General features: G+C 37.7%; 1 protein-coding gene across 1 annotated transcript; it reads right to left on the reverse strand.

Moving 5' to 3' along the window:
* Positions 1-1097: 1097 nt before the first annotated feature.
* Positions 1098-21388, reverse strand: LOC145495083 (adhesion G-protein coupled receptor D1-like). The gene is made up of 19 exons (XM_081474654.1): positions 20893-21388; positions 18572-18758; positions 15657-15871; positions 15057-15259; positions 14459-14518; positions 13348-13531; positions 8569-8697; positions 7733-7808; positions 7477-7588; positions 6692-6744; positions 6417-6543; positions 5955-6058; positions 5750-5852; positions 5245-5395; positions 4287-4371; positions 3701-3767; positions 2209-2285; positions 1945-2071; positions 1098-1400 (listed from the first exon to the last, which is right to left on the reverse strand). The coding sequence occupies exons 1-19, from the start codon at positions 21122-21124 to the stop codon at positions 1125-1127; spliced, it is 2568 nt and encodes an 855-aa protein (XP_081330780.1). The 5' UTR covers positions 21125-21388; the 3' UTR covers positions 1098-1124.
* Positions 21389-22059: the final 671 nt, after the last annotated feature.

Here is a 22059-nt window from a genome sequence, read left to right on the forward strand (position 1 = left end):
TAACTTGCGAATAAGGATCGGTCAGTTCAAAGTGATGAAGCTTATGAACCTTTCAACAGTTTTAGCGTCCAAAAATCATCTTAATTTGAATTGACGAATTCGATAAATGCAAATTTTCCAACCGCAGTGTAAATAAGTAATCGGTTTGTTTTGGCTTTACGGGTTGGGTTGGTCCAAAAGCCGGTTTACGCTGACTCAGGATTAAAAGTTAGGGGAAGTTAAATTTTTCCTTGTTTAAAAATGTTTTTCACGCTTATGTTTTGAGTAGTTTGAGATTACTCAAGCTCAAAAGTGAAGGACAATAAAATATAAACGGAAAACCTCATCGAAAAGTTTAAAGCAAATATCTTGCTAATTCTGACTTAGCTTGATCGGGCTTTGAACAATCCGTCCCTGAACAAAATGCTACCCTTTTTAAAGGGAACTAATGCGTTATTCATTTCATTTTTTTTTTTAGCCTTCCTAATACCGTCTTTCATGCTATTAATTTACAAAAAATGCCGAGTAGATTTACATTTCATTTTTCTCCAATGCTAAATCATAGTCAATTTCTAACGGCTAAAATTTTGGGGCGGGGTTCCACGGGTTCATTTTGAGGAACACCTTATGAAAACTACTAGTGCCCCGTCTCTTCCTTAGTGCTTGGTCGTTCATTTTGGTTATTTGTTAACCTTTGCTTATCTCAACTGTCGTAATAATATGGTTAAATACTTGAGGAAACAATAATCAGAGAACAAAAAAAAAAAAAAAAAAAAAAAGAAAAAGAAAAGAAAAGAAAAAAAAAAATCGCGGAACACTATTTAAGTGTGCAAGCTGGACTTTTAACTAATCCCAGCTTGACAATGGTTTTTACTCGGTTGCGCATAAGCGTGAAAATGAACAGGAGCAACATAAGTCGAACCGAAAAAAAAGTGATGTGCTGTTGGGGAAATTAATATTCCTAACGAAGTGCACCAATGTTCAACATTTCTTTGCGGCCGCCTGTGTTTCTCATGCTTTAGCCTAGGTTGGTTTGTCTTAAAATATTACGATTTAACCAATGACTACTGAGCAGTGATTGACAAGCTCCAATTGTAGAAAACGTTTTCAGTGCTCGTCACATTTGTGTAAATTTACAGAACTTATTAGTTCACTGGGGTGAGGCAGCTTTCTCTGGTGTCCATTCGATCGGAGTTGATTGGCGAGATCTGATGTCGTCTGAACATTGGATCGGGACTCTCTGTGTTGGTACACAGGTTACTCGTGGCATGCTTTTCTGACCAGGCGCTTGAGTTTTCTACCACTGAGTGAGAGCCCGGAAAGTTGCTATTCTTTGTGCTTTCCCATTTCTGCTTCTTTCGAAGATACGCGGTGCGAACATCTGTGCTTCGGAGAACATGCATTATGAAGATGAAGAATCCCTGCAAGGAAATGTGCTTCGTTTAAGCAAAGTGTGAACGCAGCCTTGTTAAAAGCATTAATAAAATCGTTCTCGTTTTTTTTACCTGTTGATAACTTTTTAAGCAAATACGTTCTGCGCTTCATAACAAGGAACTGAGGTGATCGCTACTAATTGTTGGACTTTATTCTGGCAGAAGTATGGCCTTGTCTTATACATTGTTAGTTCAGTCAAACGCACACTAAATAGATAAGAACTTGTAGACATTTTCGCTAACAAGCCTTCTGTCTTTCTTCTTTTGTTCATAATAGAGATACGAGACTCAGATACTGGAACTGAGACTTAGAACTCTAGGGAACGACAAAGGATTAACATGGAGCTCTATAGAAATATTTCTGGACCGTGAAATTGCCAAGGATCAAGTTTTTTCTATTCCTGTCCAAGAAACACTGAAGAAAATCATTTCTTCGCTACATGTCAAGCACTCTTAAATACACCTCTGTCTGGGAGGATTCCACAAGCACTCCCCGTGTTGTTGACATTAAATTAATTAGTTGTTTACCTACCTGAAGCGAGTTGAGAATGGTGAAGATGTACTGAAAGACAAGTCCAGCATCCGTCACGCTTAAAATACCAAACACCCAGGTCATTCCCAGTAGAGGAAACAGAACTGCACATGCCTTTAAACCTTGTCTTTAAACACAATGAAAGAAAGCGTCAACATGTAGATTTTGAGTTTTTTTTCAAACAAGAAAAATATAGTCCAGCCTGCTAAAAGCCACAAAGATAAGCTAAGAAGAAATGAGGATTGAAGTTTTTAAGCAACATACCTCACGTTGGAGGTATCTTTTGTACCCTGCATTTTTGTCATCTCGTACACCACGCGACAAAGAATAAAAGAGTTTATCTGAAGAATTAAGAAAAAAACAGAGGCAATGTCAAGGATAATGCTCAACACTTTTATAGAGATCAATATTAAATTTTAAAGTGGTACATGATAAAGTTCGCATCTTTCCTATCTACGCCATTTTCAAACATAAACGTGAAATAGTCTCTAAGAACGCGGTAGCCTCATGGTTGGTGCGCTCCTCTCCAGATCGAGCGGCCCGGGTTGGAACCCTCGCCGGGGACATTGCATTATGCTTTTGGTCACGAAATTTTACTCTCACAGTGCCTCTCTCCACCCAGATTTATAACTGGTTATGGTAAATTTAATGCTGGGAATAACCCTGCGATGGACTAGCATCCCATCCAGGGGGGACTAGAAATGCTCCTAGTCACTTCATGCTACAGAAACCGTTGTAAGCTCCCGCCTTGTGAGCTACTTGGCTCGTATGCAGATTTTACGTGTACGAGAAGAAAAATGCCTTTTACTATTTTCAAATATCTCTTTCCGTTCCAGAGATATTCAAGGTTTTAAAATATGCAAATTAGCCAAGTGATGACGTCATTAACTGAACTAAATTTTTTTGAAGTATGATGAAGAAATGTTTGATTATCTGCAGTAAGATTTTATTTGATGAGCTTCACCATATGAGCTTAACAATTTGGTTACCATGGCAACATACGGAGGTCCAGACCTTTAACGCTGCAGTTTGATATTTGCCAAGGGTGTCCCATGTCTATGATCCAGCAAACATATAAATATGTTTTTCGAGCTAGAAATTACTGAAATATTGAATTGAGTTTGGCAGGGAATAGAAAGAGTGAACTGCCATGAGAACATAATTATTATTAGCCGTAGGTGTGTTGTCTGTGTGTACTATTAGCCTACTAAGTTTCAATGGTCTCTGCTGCAAATTGACTGAGAGCCTTATTTATATACTTGAAGTAATATCCATTTGAGTGTAAGACATCATCAGTCCCATTATCAGTCCTCTCATTTGCACACTTTATAGGTTTTTCAAATTTCAATATCTCCGGAACTAATGCAGATACTAACAAACAGTAAACGGACTTTATAATCTTTCGAGGAATTCTATGCGAAACACCTACAAATTCAAGGGGTTAAAACTTGATCACAGTACCACTTCAACAATGTTTTAACAAGAGCAGGTTTAGCTTATTCTGTTAGTTCGACGAAATGGCTCATCAACTTTTATTAATCCTCTAAACAACAACAAATGTTTTTTTTTTTCCAATGGGACACTACCGGCAGTTGCAAGTGATGGCATTTAAAATGGCTGATACAAGCATTACAAGAATCATCGATGAGGTGTTTGGTATTAAGAAAATGATGATTTTTCAAGGACCGACATTTGCGTGAATAACTATATGCTAACTAGGTTCGCAGAAAAAAAAATGTAACAACTACAATTTTACCAGGCAGACCAGGACGACTGGGGCGGCAAAGGTCCAAACCAAATTATTTGAGAATGAAATCCAACAGCTGCAAAAACAAGATACATCCTATACGTTATAAACACACACACACACACACACACACACACATAAATCAATCAATCAATCAATCAATCAATCAATTAATCAATCAATAAAGAAAGAAAGAAAACAGTCAGATTTCTGTTTTTACGATTGGAAAAAAGGAATTTTCTTTTACGTTTGTCTTTAGCTATGGACATGTCCTTAGCTATGTCCTTAGCTATGTGTGGAAAAAAATTATCTCCGGTTTAGTTATGCACCTCCAAAAATAATCTTTATTGTGTACATGTAGTTTTCAACGTCAAAACATCGGTTTATAGGCTTGGGTCCAGTCTAGGAGCCAGATTTTCAAAGGCAAATGGAGTCCTACGATAAGATAAATGTCAGCAATTGCTTCTTAACAGTAAGACAACTGTATTTGAAACAAATACTTAGAAACATCCTAACTTTCGGCCTCGTTAAACTAGCTCCAGCATGAAAGCCAGTAGAAAGCTTTTTCTCGTAATTTAAATTGTCAGATACTTACTAGTCACTATGTACATAGCTTGTAACTCCGTGTTCTGCACCGGATGCGATCACAATCGAACACACCACCATAAGCAATGGGAAGCCTACAAGAGAAATCAAACTGACATACTCATATGGGAAAGAAAAGAAAAGAAAAGCCAGGAAATGATTTTCTTATGGTTATCATGGTTATCAGTATTGCTAGTGGGCGCGTGCGCACTACGACGACGGCGGAGTCGCGCAAGATAGCGGCCATACCCCAGCTAATAGCTTGACGGAGACATGCAGCCTTCGTTTATAGCGCACCTCTTTGTTATTGGGCATCCCTGTTATGGTAAATTGACATCTGTCAAAACTAGATATGCACTGATCAGTATCACGTGACCATATTGGGGGGGGGGGGGCTCAAGTTTATCGTTGCTGACAAAGTACTGGTTTACAATGGGATCATGGGCTCATGTCATGTTAACTTGCTGTAATCAGGGCCGGGTTGTTAGGAAGTTGGTTAACACTAACCCAGGATTAAAAGTTAACCAAAGCATAAATATTTCTTATATACAAATGTTTTTCACTGCTTTTGCTTTGTGTATTTTGAGATTATTCAAACTCAAAACAGAAGGCCAAACAATATACAGAAAACCTACAAAATTACAATACTCAAATTCTCGCTCATCCTGGGTTAGCTTATCGGGCTTTGCACAACTCGGCCCGCTTTTAGGCTTGGCTAAATCTAGATATTAGTTGAATGATGCAACTATCGCTGTTGCAGTCCCTAACTGTATAAAACCTTTTGACATCCTTATTGCTAACGACTACCCTGCTATCTAATCTGTATCCTTTATACGGAAGATGGTTTTGATGGACTGCTGTTCAGGTTTATTTAGCTACATTGATTGACGAATCACTTCTTGTTTTCCATTGATACTAAGCTCAATCATGAAGGGTAGTTACGTAATTTACCAAAGGTTTGTGCATACCCCAAGAGAATGCATAAAATAGCTTCATTTTTACTAGGGTGTTGAAAACTTTGACAACCATGAGGTACAAGTAGATTCCCTCCATAAGCATCCAGGCAAACCCGACCAGATAAAAATAATGGATAGACACTGCTACAACAATACAGGCTCCCTGTGAAAGAACGATATTATTAGAGAATCAGTTCAAGTCTTCCACATTAGTTAAAAACAGCAACAACAACAACAACAACAACAACAACAACAGCAAAACAAACAAACAAAGAAACAAACAAAAGAATCAAAGCAAAACAAGCTGAGAGCTAAAGAAACAAACAAACAAACTAACTAAAAACAATCATGAGTCCCAATCCAACTCCTGTCAAATAACTTTGTAGAGCTATTAAATTAAGAAACGTCTGACTTTTGTTCTTCAGGTTTTTCGAACAAGGGTTGATCGTTGCCAAAACTCTTCGTCAGTTTCAGAACAATCGTGTCAGATGGTGATTGGTTATCTAAATGAAGCTACCTGTTTTGATGTAGCATCAATTCCTGCGAGGAAAATGATTTGTGCCACGGCTATTGCTATGACTAGATTGAGTCGTATCTGACACTGCTCCTGCTTGAGGTTCCTGTCGTGAAATTCAGGACAAAGAACATTAATTAACACGGAAAAGCCAGAGAAATGAGCTGCTTTGTTGGTGGTGTGACTATGCTACGGAGGGGTTACTTACATCAAAACCAGATAGGTGAGAACAGTTAAAGTCTCGCCCACTAGCGACAGCCCGCAGCCAATATAAGTGATGACTTCCAAGGCTATTTGATGTCTGTCAGGAATCTAGGTGAGGAAAAAGAGGTAGATAGACCATATGTGATTCATACATAAATAGGTAATATAACAACCAATTTCCTATCACAGTAACCAATAAATAAATAAATAAATAAATAAAACTGAATATACTGACCAGGATCCTGGCTGTACGAAATGATGTAAGCTCTCTCAGTGGGTTAGATTATCATAATTAAAATGGCCTTTCTTGATGAACACTTACGCTGTTAGTTTGTCCAAGTTAACTTTACAGGAAAAAAAAAAAACAAAACAAAACAAAACAAAACAAAAAAAAAGCAAAAAACAAACAAAAACAAAAGCAAACAAACAAAGAAAAAAACGGAGAAATAAAGAAGGATTTACTCACTTTTGTTTCTCCCACTTGCAAAAGAACGGCAAAGTTCGTGAGATGATTACAACTACACACAACGTTATTGTTAGTTTTGTTGACCAACGTACATCCCCTGTTTGACCAGGAACCGTTGAACCGACTCCTGCCCAAGAAACATGCAAATAAATGATTAAAAAGTAGATTTTAAGTTTTGGACCTGGAGAAATGAAATCAGGATGATCATTTATTTAACTTAGACATATACATAAATTGGAACAAAAAAAATAGCTGGTGTGGATATTAAAATGTACCTGATGTCAAAGTCCCAAAATACACAGATTGATTGATCATCAAGTTTAGAAGGCTTAAAGAAAGAAAACGAAAACACACTTAATAGAGGGAATGGGAAAGGGTTAAATTAGTATAGCCTACTTTGTATGGATTTAGGGAGTTTTAAGGCCGATACACACGAGGGTTTTGCTCCTTGGTTTAGCTCCAGGGGCACGCTCCGGAAGCAAAGCTCCTCAGTGTTTACCAACGATTTTCTGGGCGCACTTCATTCTCGGGAGCAGGATTTCCAACCTGCAAAATGTTTCAGAACATTAATTTAAAGCGGTTAAATATTTGGGAGCAAGATCCTTGGACAAATTGAAGAAAGTTAAAAACGCTCTCTCGTGTGTAACATAATATGGAGTAAGCTCCCACACTATGCTCCCCAGTGTGGACTAGTCGTGCAAGTTTACCCTGGAGCATGCTCCTGGAGCAAAATCCCTCGTGTGTATCGGCCTTTAACCTGTGGTCTAACACTGTTAACGCAACTTTGACTACTTCACATTTGGAATGTTGCTACTTTTTTCATGTCTAGATCAATGTGCTTATGCCTTACGTCAGGGCTCTTTCTCAAGCTGTCATGTTTACCCTGCATTTCAAAACTCTGATACCTAGGCTGTTTCTAATTGTAGATTGTCAATTCTAATTCCAGCACTTATGCCAGATTCCAACAGCTAAGAATAACACAATGGCTTTCGTCATAGAGCCGAAGTATTATATGTAGTCAACGGAAAACACAATAAAACACAATAAAATGTCTTCTCACCTCCTCCAAAGTGAATGATATGGTAACGTTTTTTGGCAGCAGAGTAGACAAGTTAGGGAATATAGAACATGCGATGACTCGTGTTTGAAGTCTTGTAGTTTTCATTTTCTTCCTGATAAAAGAGAAAATATATATATTAGCAAATAATGAAAGAAACTTTTATTTCTTGATATTTCCATTACGTTGGAGACTAAATAAACTAAACTTAAGATAATTTGTTCATATATGTTTGATTTCTATACTGTCGAATACCTACCCATCAAGAAAAGACTGACTTTCATCTGGGAGTAACTCGTGCATGTCCTTATATAATATTCCAACCAGAAAAGTTTCTATGAACGAAATATAACAAATTTTATGTCACGACTTCTCGTTAACAGAATAAGACGATCGTACGGAGACTTATTGCTAATTATTAAAAACAAGACGCACTGCGCGCTGGGTCCAACCATGAACATTACAATGTCTATAATCATTATCAAGTGTTGATTCAAGCTGTTGAAGGTAGGAAGGAATAAACAACGCTTAAGTTCTCCATTGTCCTGTCTAAAGAGAAATACTAATAAAAAAAATAATGCTTTTATTTTTCTTCGCTATATATCCTGAACAAAGAGACACGCTCAGATCAACTTTTCAATTCCTTGACAATAAAAAAAAGTTATCGATTCTGATTGGTTCTCCGCAGGCGTTTTTGTCACGTGATTGACGCGCGATTTCGTGATCTCCAGCCATTAAGGTATCCATTTCACCTTTTCGTAATTAGATATCCCTTTTTGGAGACGTACGTCCTGCACCCTAAGTCACGTATTAGTTTGGTAAGCTTATGATTGATGACGATAGTGCTAAAGTTTCTGCATTGGTTGCAAAATCAAGTTGAGTATGTTCCAGTTTAGGGTAAGGATTTCGTTGTCTTTGTGGCACATTTCCTTTCAAAGATTTCAGGGCAAACTAAATTAAAGATCAATCTGCCTGCCTTCACTTCCTACTCCACGAGCACAAACGTCATTCACCATTCTTCATTTTACTCCTATGAAAGGGCCACGGAGCGGTTCATTTAATAATAAGCAAAGCTTTGCTCATATGATTTCGTACCTTGTTTTCCAAAGAGTTCTGCTGGTAGAAAGATCTTTCCACTTCCATCACCAAGATGTTCTCTGTCGTCCTCAGAGGGAAACCATACGTCTTTTTCATGACCAACGCTTACACTTCGAACCTCCATCACTGTAAACATCAGGAAATGTTATAAATTGGCTAAGAAGAAAAGTTAGTTAAAATATCGCAGACGTCATGTTTAGGGGCCAATTCAGAAAACTCAGAAACTGTCTGGGGTGGGTGAAGCCTCGAGTAAATAATCATTGGAAGAGACAAAGCTCGGACAAAACTCCTTTCTCAAAATGTAAACGTTTTTTTTTTTTTTTGTTGATACTTCACTTTATAAATATATCATCATTCGATTTGTCTGAGGTCTGGACATACCATGAGGAATTAACACTTTTATTAAATCCATTTTGAAATCAGTGGTAATCCTTGCAATCTGATTGGCTCTCAGTGGTGCGATTTATTCACGAATCGCACTATTTTTTGCTCTAAATCGCATCTTTTTCTCAGCCAATGAGAATGGGACAGTAAAACAAAACAACCAATCAGATTTGAAGATTAGTTTAAAGTAATCAATAAAATTTCAGGAAAATGAAAGGCAAAAAGCCATTGTGTGGAGAATTTTGCAACTACTATTGCCAAAACTTTGTTGTCATTGTAGTTTTTTTCCAAAAAAAATTGAAGAATTCAATTAATTAGAGTTTCTGAATGACGATTAAGAGCTCCATCAGGCTTAAGACCTACTTTGATGGAAGTTTCTAGCGTTCATGTCCATTTTGACGAATATTTTGGCGATTTTTCTTCAACATCTGCTCAAGATCCGTATGATACCGAGTCCAGTAAAACATAAACAAATGAAAACCACACAACAACAAATTCTGAACCATCTCAAGAAGGTAGATGTTTCCAGGTTTCCGGTAGTTTCAAACGAAGCAAAAAAAGAGCTCAACTCTGTCGCTGTGAATAAACATAGTCAAAATACACCACACTGCACAAAATAGTGAATGAACGAACGTGTTATGAAGCCGGTGCCAGTCCCGCCATCTTGGAAAAATCTTAAAAGTTAAAACAAATGTCGCCCCAAGAACTTGACAAGGTCCTGAGTATTAAGTCCTACGCCGAGGTCACAAAAGGAAACGAAAATGATAACGAGCTGGAATCCCTTAAAATCATGCCATTGAACGGTATTTAAACGTGCACTCGAGGAAGTTTCACAACTCAAAAGAAATCGATCGCAGAATTACACAGGATATGCACCTTCAAATTCCTTCTCCAAAGACAATGAAAAGTCTCAGTCTCAACCACAGAAGAAAGGAAGGCCTTCTATAATTGATTCAGGCGACGAGAACTGAACTTTTACACCTGAAGTACACTATTCTTGTTCTGACTTCAGAACTGCTTGTTTCTTTGTCATGCTCGAATGAGCTTTCGTCACATGACATCGTTTTGCATACTAAATGAGACGTAAAGGTGTTTCCGGTTCCGCTTTTTTTTAACAAACCAGCTACTGGAACATTACACCAAACATCTAAAATTTAAGGCGATAAAATTGTGCGATTTCAAAATGGATTTAATAAAGTGGTAATTGAACTTCGTGTCATACAATTTTGGTCTGAAATCATACTTGTGATTTCAGACCAAATTGCACTGCACTCAGTTCAATTACCATAATTTATACAGCTTTCTAACTTCATCAGAAGGCTGCATGGTTAGACAACCACCCATAATAGTTAAGAATTGGTTCCTGCTTACAATTAGCGCGCGTATATCGAGTTATGGAGTTTGGAGAGCACGAAAGAAGCGCAAGAGTTGCTCGAGGCGCAGCCGAGAGCAACTCTAGCTTTTTCTAGCAACTCTAGCTTCTTTTAGCAACTCTAGCTTCTTCTCGATGTACGCACAGCATGAACCACGACCTTATGTGCGGACACGCAGGAAGAGGATTAAGTAAGTAAGTAAAAGCATGAACCAATTCTTTTATAACATTGTGATAACATAATGGGCGCTAAAAGCTGTCTCATTTGTGATTGACTACAAAGTTCTCGCAGAGACAAAGATCATTAGGATCCTAACACGGCACAATCATTTGAGCAACAGTTGAACGAAAACGCTTAACTTGGTTCCTAAAATTGTCATTGAAAAACTCGCTTCTTCGAATTAACTATACAGAAAATGTAGGCAAACAAAGTCAAAACAAACAAAGTCCAAATACTCAAGTTTATGTAAACATATCTTTGCTTGACAAAAGTAAAAGGCTCGAAGTAGGGTTTGGATTGATCAGAATAATCTTCACATTGCCAAAACTTAAACTATTATTTTGCAGCTAATTTGAAAATGCACACGTCATGTTATATACGCACGGCCTTGCGTATATTTAGCAAACAAATTCCATGTTGCCGTACGTCTGTTCAGTAGTAGATCACAGATGACGTCAAAATCATCATCGTGTGCCACTTATTTGGTAAGATCAAAATAAGTGGCACACGAGGCAATAGCCGAGTGGGTCACTGATGTTCTTACCACATTTAAACATCTTCTGTGATCTATTACCGAACAGACGGACGGCAACATGGAGTCTATTTGTTTTATATAATAAAGAAACGACGAAAAAAACTTTATTTTATTTTAAAATCTTTCAACATAACTCGAAAGCCGGCCTTCGGTCACTTTGGCAAACGCGAAAAAACGCCGTGTGATGTTATCTATTGTCTATACAAAATGAAGCAATTTCATTGGTTGCTATGCGTAACAAAGAATTGTGATTGGTCCAAACAAATCACGCCACTGTCAAACTTGAGTCGAAAATCGCTTCTCGTGGATTGAAAACTTACATCGGAAGCAGAATTGAACTGCGAAGTCTACAAATCTAAAGAAAATGTTGAAAAGGCAAGTCAGTTTTTATCATTAGAGCAGCCCTGTGAGCCGAAAAGCTGGGATGGTGTCTTGAATGTTGCAGGAAATGAAAATATACGCTAGGAAAACTTGCGGTTGCGGGCCACTTGCTTCGAGTTTTGGATGAAAGGAGCGTCAGTGACGGTGGAAATTTGTGCACTCTGTGGTTGGTGATTGTCAAATCAGTTTGATATAGTGTCGGAGACACCTTATAGCTGGGATACAGTCGGCCGTGAGCTGTAGTGCGCTCTTCTCTTCTCGCTATTATGCCCTGAATCGGACTGGAACGTTCGCGTCGGAAAACAACTTAAGCTCATGTGTTTATTTAAACTGATGATGTTTTGATGTTTAATTCCTAGATTCAAACTGTGTCAACAATAATTTTAAGACTGAGAAAAGTTCAATTTTTTAAATAAATTAATGACATAAACGTTTTGCTTAGTGGTTTTGTTAAATTCGAGACGTTTAGCAATGTTTTCTTACCTTAAAGTACTTTCAAGATCAATTTTGTGTTTGGTTTAGTCTCGCTCGACTGCCGACTGAGATTGCTCAAGTATTTTTTTTTTCAGTCATTTTTTAGAAACGAAACGACTTTTTCTTTCTTCTTCCAGACTCTCGTACCTGTCCAGTGCCTCGTCATGACTTTTTGTACCTTCTTAAAACTTTCCGCCATTTTAAACACAGAGGGAAGAACTTTGAACTGATGACGTCAATCGTGCGGCTGTCCTCTTATAGATAATAGGCGAGAACCAATCAAAATGCGAGAATAACCTGGGTTATTATACAATGAAGAATTGGTTTATGCTTAGCGTGTGTATATCGAGTTATGGATGCACGCGGGATGTTTGGAGAACACGAAAGAAGCGTAAGAGTTGCTCGAAGCGATAGCCGAGAGCAACTCTAGCTTCTTGAGTGCTCTCCAAACTCTCCAAGTGCATCCATAACTCGATATACGCACAGCTAAAAGCATGAAGCAATTCTTTTATAACATGGCGACAACATATTGGGCGCTAAAAAATGTTTTATTTGTGATTAACTACGAAGTTCTCATAATGCACGGTGAAGGAAAATAAAGGTCATTAGGATCCTAACACGCCACAATCAGTTGAACGAAAACGCTTGCCTTGGTTTCTAAAATTGTCAACGAAAAATTCGCTTCTTCGATTTAATTATAATAAAAATGTAGGCAAACAAAGGCAAAAATACTCAATGAAAATGTAAACAAACAAAGTCAAAGTACTCAAGTCTAAGTAAACATCTTAGCTCGGCAAAAGGCTCGAAGTAGGGTTTGGATTGTTCAGAATAATCTTCTCGACGGAAATTTTGCAACTGAAATGAAATTGCACACGTCATTTTATTGAGCACGGCCGGACGTACATAAAGATTTTGTTCATGATGGCTCAATAGGAATTAGGTAGGAATAGCGCGCGCGCTATGTTATGATGTGATTTCGTCCATGAAAGGAATTAGGTAGGAGTAGCGCGCACGCTATGTTATAAATAGATTTAGCCAAGACTAAAAGAGGAACTCCTTGGCCGGGTTGTTCAAAGCCCGATTAAGCTAACCCAGGAGTAGGCGAAAATTTTGATTTGAGTTTTTGTAACTTTACGGTAAAGTTTTCTGTTCATATTGTGGCTCTCTTTTTTGAGTTTGTATAAATTCAAACTACAAAGACATAAAGAGTGAGAAACACAAAAAATTTATACTTCCAATGATTTTTGAACCTGGGTTAGCTTCCAAGCAACCCGGCCCTGATTACAACAAGCTAACCTGGCTTGAGTCCGCGATCTAATAGAAACTCAGTACGTCGTCAGGTATTTAATTTAGCGTATGGGGTATTTAATTTAGCGTTTAATTTCAAAGTTGGCTTAAACAATAACTCACCAAAGTGCTCTTCAGTGCTAGTTATGTTGGCATTCGAGGTTCCATTTGTCGTTAGATGTTCCATCGCGTATTTCATGGCAAATTCCTCAAGCTGCCGAGTGGCTACCAACAGATTTGTCGCCGTTTCGTGATAGGAACTGTTATTGGAATGTGCAAGTAGCCTTGAAGTTTCATTCACGGCAATCTAAATGCATAGAACCCAATATTAAGGTAGATTAAAAATCAGTTTAACCTAGTAGGCCATTAGACTAAGTTTTTCCCCGATTTAAATATCAGGGAGCTTAGCAATGGCGACGGTGACGGCAAGGACGACACCTAATAAAACTTGAATTGAAATTTCACCTTCGAGTTTCACAGTTAGCTAGACCTATTAACTGCGCCTATCGCTTTGATAACTTGGTTAATATGTAATGATCGAGTTCCGTTCCTGAAAGGAATACGGATAATAAGCCAGCGCTGAGATGCACTTTGTGTTGTTGTTATGAAAGTCCATATGGTTGCCATTTGAACTTTAATGAATGCACAGTTCTTCACAGGAATAGTTAATTAAGCTAAGCATTGGTGGTAGTTTTTTTCCTTTGTTATTCAAACCACTCTGTTTTCGCTTAAATTTACGTATAAATAGTTTATTCTGTTATTCTTTTACTTTATTCGAATGTAACCGTCGGAGATTGATTAACAGTTGTTCAACGTTGTAAAACATTACTTTGTCCAAAACGGGCAAAATTTGGTCATTTCGCATTGTTTGGTATTAAACATCTAGTATACCCGGGTAAAGTACGTGCAAATTGTTCTGTTCGATAAATATTTTTTTATATAAAGGTTCTCGTTGCCGATGCCGTCGTGGTTTGCTGCAGCTCCCTTAAATTACGAATAGACAAAGATATCACCCACCCCTAAATAACATGTTTGTGCTTCACAGCGTCACCCCACGCCCTTGAATTCACCGAAACTCGTCATCACTTGATGAAACATCTTTGTTTTTGACGTAATAAACCTTATCCGTGTTGTAATATCAGGGTTTGGAACACAAAATGGTGTGACTTGTCAACAATACGACCAATAATGGAAACAATCCCGAAGATTTTAAAGCGCAATAATAGTTTCTTACCTGCAGAGAATCTTCATCGTCAACATTGAGCTGCTTCAATTTGATGAGATAATCTGTAATCTTTTTGTACCGAAAGAGAAACACAACATCATTACGTTAGGTATATTAAGTAACTTTTTTGCATTTTTGCCTGGTGGTTCTTAAGCTCGAGTTGAAAATTGCAGTCTATGCACTTATATACGATATATACTACCATGTACCTACAGCACTAAGTCTAACAAGAAAACTGGTTTAAACAGGAAAACCTAAGACAGGAAAAAAAGTGCGATGGTTTTGGCCGAGTTTCCATTGTATTCGAATATGTAGTAGAATTTGTTTTAAAGTTTGGTGGGAAGTGTAAAAAAGCAAACAAACAAACTAAAAGGTCGTGTACTTTTTATGTGCCCAGGGAAGGCAAGAGGATGAATGCATTTCTGTTGTAATGGAAAAGGAAAGAAATCTGTTTCCACCGACACATTGAGCGCGGAGAATTATATTTAAAGAATCTTTATTCAAAGCTATAGATTTGAGGGTTGTGAGCTGTCAAGGAAAAAAAAAACTATACATACACACATACTGCTATGATTGCACTCTTTAGGAAAAATAAAAACACAATCACCTGTTCCTTTGCACTTGTTGATGGTGTTGGTGAGATACTGGCTGACACAAATGTGAAAGTACTAATTGTTCTTGAAGGCAATATCTTAGTCGTATCTGTTGCTTTACTTGGGAATATTGCTGTTACTTTTGTCATCAACGTTGTAGCCACTGCCGTGGGTTGCATTTGTGTTGACTTTGACTCTGTTATGCTTGTTGATAAAACTACAAAGATTGAGATCGGTTTGTATAATGAATGGTCAAAGAAGATTGTGATGCAAACATGCAATGCAAAAAAATTATCACTTTATCTTTTCTCAGTGGTTAAATCCTTAAGTCAATTTTAGGACATCGTGGACTCTCGGCTTGCTTCCGTACATTAGAAAATGAATGTCGAAAAAGAAAGCATGGTTTATAAAAATTCTGTTTACCATTAACGCAAGCGTCACGTGTGATGTTTTAACCATGTACCTGTATGCTAACAATAACCGTCTACTTTCTAAAATCGTCAGATAACATTCTCACAGTTATCTTTTAATCTAGACTAGTCAAGAGTACTAACTGAGTATGATAGTTTTGAGTTGTCAGATATCATTCGTCTTATAGTAAATCAACTCTTTACCTTCAGATCCTTCGCAAATATAAGCATGTTTTTCGCTGCAGTTTTCAATTTCCAGAAAATTGTCGCTAGTGATCAAGAAGCAGTAAACTCTGATAGGGCCAGTATCTACTAATTTTGTGGCGTCGTTTACACCTACGACGTCGTACATCTTCGGTTTCGCTGAAAATGACGCTCCAGTATCACTCCATCTCCACCTTTCAGGCTGTGCTGTACGACTGAGAAAGTTAAACTTCTTTAGCATAATGCTATTTACATCTGCGTAACTGGCAATTCTTTCCACGCCATAGCAAAATATCGCATGCTTAGCTGGATCACTGGTTACCTACAAACAATAACCTCCATTTGGCGCGAAAATGTGCTCGAATATTTGCCTGCGGACATTTTATGTTCCGAGAAGGGTACCGTTTTCCGAGAGCGAAGCTCGAGGAAAACTTCGAGCTCCGAGGAACAGATAATGTTCAAAGACAAATATCCGAGCCTATTTTAAAAGTGAAACAGAGGCTATTGTGTTTATTATACTTCGAATATTTTTCAGTTTCCAACGCCCACAGTTTTGAAAATTGAGTAATTCGTTTTGCACGAGCAAAGACGTAATTTTATGGGGGCGTCTATGTATTGTAAATATTATCTTTTCGGGGCGTTTTAAGAGTGTGCCAACAATAACAATAACAATAACGATAACGATAACGATAACGATAACGATAGCGATAGCGATAGCGATAACGATAACGATAACGATAATGATAGCGATATCGATAGCGATAGCGACAACGACAACGATAACGATAAAGATAACAATAATAATGAAATGTTAAGAATCTAGTGTCACTGGGCAGTGCCTTTCCAAGGAATCCAGCGAATTGCACAAAGCTATACGTAAAATCTATTTAGCATATCTGGGTTATTCAGGTTCGAAAACGCTTTGTAGCAAGCCACCAAAATTTGGTACTTTAAAAATATGAGGAAGTTATGTAATTATTTTTTATGCCAGGGGGCTACGCTTGCCCCTAGGCATATGTTTCTTTGTAAAAGTTGGAAATTTTGGGATCCCATATTTTAATGAGTTGGCTTATGAAACATCGCGTATTTACCGATATTTACTCATACTTACTTTATTATATAGTCGAGCGGTTAGGCGTATTTTTTGTTTGAAAAAACATCGAAAAGCATGCAATCGGTAAAAAGGTCCATTTCGGACATTAATTTGGGTAAAAAGACCTCTCTATAAGCTCTCCTTATTTATTACCAACCGTAATTGGCGAAAAAGAGTCTCACGAATAGTCAAATGTGATTATGAGAGAGAGAGAGAGAGAGAGAGAGAGAGAGAGAGAGAGAGAGAGAGAGAGAGAGAGAGAGAGAGAGAGAGAGAGAGAGAGGGGGGGGGGGAGCGAAATAACCTTTTAAGGCTGCTCGTCTGCTTCAACCAAGAGTGCGTAACGTAATGTGTGACGGAAAGGAGACAATCAGGCAGTACTAGAAGAGTTGAAATATTTCCTGATATTTTGTAGTAATGTAAGTCTTATTGAGTTCTCTAAACGTTCAAAGTCAATAAATCTAACCGGGTAATGTCAAAGAATTGTTAAAGGACGGGACTTTTTGTAACGTTGTATTGTAACTTTTTATTGTTCATACTTTGTACTAAACTTAGTTATTTTATAGTAACTCGTATATATTTGGCACAGAGGGCCACTAGCTTATCAGTTTATACTGTAACGTGTCACTCTCTCTAAATAAAGTTGATTGATCGATTGAATCGCCATTTGCACATGAAATGTTGAACTTTCATTACTTGCTTGAATTTTTTGCGCTTCAAAATTAAGAGTGCCCACAACTTTTAATACAGATATTTGTAGCTTGGACTTAAAAACTGAGTGAATTAGGCTAATAACAGTCAATCATTCCTGTAGAGGTCCCACTTTTGAAAAAAACATGTCTGCTTGGACTCAATGTCAGTAAAGATGCTAAAGACCATTTTTAGAGGATAAGGAAAAAACGTCATAATTGACTTTGCTTGTATTTAAGATAAACGGTAGTTTTAAGTTGTGTGGAAAAAAGAAAGGAATGTGCAGTAATTCTGAAAGAATTAGAATGTTTTGTGAAATGTTCGAGTTTTATATAAGCAGCATAATTATATAACGTAATGCCCAAAATTTTAAATTTTAATTTTCGATTTTGTGTGGTTTTAGAGGTGGTTCCAAAAAATCTTCAAAAAATGAAGAAAGTAAATGTGCTGAGTTAAAGACCATTTTCGTTCATATCATATGTTGCTTGACTTGTGTAGAAGGCAATCCATTCTCCATAAAAACAAATTTAGTGGCCGGGTCTTACACAGACACGCCCTTAACTGTTTTTACCAAACCAGTGGACATTGTTTCTTGCGCATTCCGACTGGCTACTCAAACTAGGGCTAGTGTTTGCTATCCACCTCCCAGGTTTGCGAAAGCAGTGAGCAAAATCGATCCCCCATTTGCTACCAGAAGAAGAGGACATGTTAGTAGTCAATGAGGTAGCTGTTTAACACAAAGAAAACTACAAAAATCAGCTTTGCAGTATTAACAAGTATTGCCTTATTTTTCAATGCCGTGAAATTCATGGGCTTAACCAACACAAAACAATTGGTTTACAACTGCCAACTATTTAACATGCTTGAGTTATAAGCTTACTCTGATAACTTCAATGCGCATACTGTTTAATTTTTTTGTTATTGCGAGTTTAATGTTCAGTTAGTTTGTCAGCCTTCAAGGTACCGGACCTAGGGTAGAAAAAAAAATAATAAAAGAATTGTTCTGCTTGAAATTAGTTGCCGTCTGATTTAAAGCGGAACAATTCTCCCACAGGTTCAACGAGATTTGTTTTGATGCACCCTAGTTCTTTTAACCAAAAATTAACGGTAACAGTGGATACGTATTACTTACAACACTTGTAGAGCCGTCCAGTACTTCTTTATGCTGCTATAATTAGAAGCCTTTTTCGCCTGAGTTAGTTCATCCGGCTCGTTTATAATTGCAAGATGTTTGGAGTTATATCCTTGACATGCTGTTTGAGCTTCACTGTAATTTTTCCAGTCTGAAAATGCCTGGTACTCCACGCTGCCTGACAGACCTGCGTGAAGAATGTAAAGCGACGCTTGCTATCATAACATCCACTCGACCATGGCGCGTATTTAATTTAAGTAAGAAAGCCATAAAGTGCTTCTATTTGGACTTATCATCTGAAGAAAGTTTTCGTACTTTAATTTATTGTATGTATATATCTACTCAAGTGCTTCTAAAGTGCGTCTATTGTATTTTATTTATTTCTATAGGATAACAGTAATAAAAATTTAAAATAGTGACATTGAATAGTCTTATGGCAAAGAAACGTGAATTGCCTTTTGCGGTAAGTAACCTGGAGATGTCCCTCAAAATAGCGAATTATACGGTAGTCCGGAAAAGCATCTAGACAGACTTTTAAACGGATGTTCACGTGTTTTCGTTATTGGGTAACCAATCATTCATCGTTTCACTGGTCACCAGAAATTAGAAAACTCAACAGTTACTGGCGCTTTATATAAATACGATTTATTTTCAACGAACAATGATTCTTGTCACAAGGTCTGAAAAATTTTATAAACGAAGCTCGATTGTATCGCACAGTATTCGTTAGCGATTAAAGTGAGCTCACTTTAATCGCTGATGAAGACTGTGCAATACAGTCGAAAGGTTCGTTTACAAAATTTTTCGGACCTTGTGACAAGAATAATTGTTCGTTTATTTATACACCAAGGTCAAGAATGAGCGTTCATAGTCACGATTTATTTTGTTTGAACAAAGCAAACGATGAACGCAATGGAAAACGAAAGAAAAAAGAAAGAGCACGGTGCTGTTGTTGTTCTTTTTACCCAGGCAGTGAGGCCTGGGTTTAAATTTCGGCTCTCTCTCTTTTTTTTCTCGTTCAGTCATCAGATCGCCGTCTGGTCTCTAAAGCGCAAGCGTCACCTGTGCAGGCGTACAGCACATGCAATTTACAGACGTTGTCGTCGTGAAAAGTTAACAGGGATTCCATGATTTCTAGGGCGATGAAATCACATACAAACGAACACACCAGATGCTTGTAATTATATCCTTGACATGCTACATGAGCTTCACTGCAACTTTTTGAGTCTGGAAAGGTCTGGTACTCCACACTGCTTGATAGACCTGCATGACGAATGTTTGACGACGCGTGGGCTCGACATTGCAACATCCACTCAACCATGTTACAATTAATGCTATAAAGATTCGCGTGTATTTAATTCAAGTAGAGATGCAATTAAATGACTTTACTTGGACTTATCATGCGAACAAACATTCCGCGATTTACCCTATTGTTTGTGTTATTAATGATAGATATCTACTTGACAGAGGGATCTCAATGAGACCTACCTAATATAACTAACAATAGACGGATCGAAACTTACATATGTAGAAGAACCAACCAACGACTGTTGACAGACGTTAAGAGTCCTACAGCTAATACCATCAAAGCTAAACAGACCAATAAGTTTCAATGCATGGACTGGAATTAAAACACCACGACTGACAAACGCGGTGCGCTTGACTCTGAATATAATTTCCGCTCAGGCTGTCGAAACGTCAGTCACCAGCAACAGTTCTTTTCAAAACTTCCCTCGCCCAGAAGATTACACTATACGAATTGCGTTTTTCATGAACACTTGAATCTGTTGTTTTGCTTTAGCAAAACGCGAACAATAATAATAATAAAATTGATTCCTTTTTTTGCTTTACCATCGGAGACTCGGAGCCACGGGCTGTTAACTTTGGCTGGAGGAAGTAAACACCGCAAAAATTGAAGCGCAAGAGTTACTGTAAGTTTTCTCTGCGTCCATTTTTACGGGTTTATCTCGTCCTAACTGAAGTCATTGCCCGTGGGTTTCAGAGGCTGATTTGTTTATAGTTTTCAACCTTTGGTTTAGTGAAAGGCCCATTTTAATCAGTCTACATCAACAAGCTACCAGTTCGCCTGAAATGGACTCACTTATGTTACCCTCTCCAATAAAGTCTACTACTACTACTATTCTGAAAATTTAGTGTTTTCCACTATTTTTTGCAACATAAAGGAATACAAGCGTTATGGTGTGACAACCCAACCAAGTAAATAATCATAGAAATTGCTGCCAGTGAAATATTTTAAAACTGAAGGAAAATGCCCTATGTTTAGGCTTAAAAGGTAAGGAATTAATTATTTTCATACATACCGCATAAAAATACCAAGATAGCACCAACAATCAGCAGGTGGGTGAAAAAAGTCTCCTTCATTATGATTCTGAAACAAAGCAATAAATGCGGAAATAAGAAAGAAAACCAATTTTTGTGCATGAGATGGGTCACACCAGGAGCCATAATCGGGGACGGAGACCGTAAGTCTCGGGATTCGCGCGTACCTATGATATGGGACAATTTTTCTATTTTTAGAACAAATTGCGCCATCCTGACGTCATATATCCGCGCGGATCCACGCACATGTCGGGGGCTCTCGTGTGGATGCTGTCACGTTGCGTGATCAAATGGTGAGAGTTGAGAGACCTTGAGAGATTATCTTACGTATTTTTCCCAGCGATGGCAGGGGATAAGGCAGCGAATACGAACCAGGGCGCTTATATGTAGTTTTATGCTCTGAGCTAACGGAAAAGGTGGGTTTTTCAGGGTCGAAAACAAGACTTCAATCTCGCGCTGGGAATGAATAATAAGATCTGCTAGTTATCTGCCAGTTGTAAGCTTACGCGTATGCTTTTGCGTTTGTTTTGACTTAAGAATATAGCAAGAAAACTCTCTATTCTGGTATCGAGTTAATTTGTGAGTTTCTCAGACAATGGTTAATCATAACCAAAACCTGTTTTGATGGTTTCTTATTGTTTAACTTCTGCTTGTTTGGTGAGTTTGCAAAAGTTTTTGAAAGGAAAGTCTGACGCGTACAATTAGCTCATTTGCATAGTGCAGCTCGTGCACTTTCAAGTCCGAGTCGGTGTTTTCAGTTGTCAACAAATCTTGACAAAGATTTCTTTCGTTATCTTTTGTGCTGAGATGCTTCGACAAATTTCACGAACGCAAAAAAGGCTACTAACATCATGTGTGTTTCTTCAACATAAGCATAGTGAAGTTTTATACAGCGAAAAATGAAAATAGACAACGAGTTTTGATAACTCGATCAATGAAATCGAAATCGTTATTCGAAGTTGATTAAAGAAAGCGTCATCGAAACTTCGCTGATTATTTCTGCTTTATTCACATATTTTCAGCTTAGCTTTTAATATGTTCTCAAACATTTATCAATCTTAAACATATTTAAAAACTATAGAGTTATTGTTTGAGTTCGATGTACGCTTTCACACGAAAGTGCGGCGGAAGTACAATTTGTCATGTTT

This window comes from Orbicella franksi, chromosome 8, assembly GCF_964199315.1.
Source record: "Orbicella franksi chromosome 8, jaOrbFran1.1, whole genome shotgun sequence".
Classification (NCBI taxonomy): domain Eukaryota; kingdom Metazoa; phylum Cnidaria; class Anthozoa; order Scleractinia; family Merulinidae; genus Orbicella; species Orbicella franksi.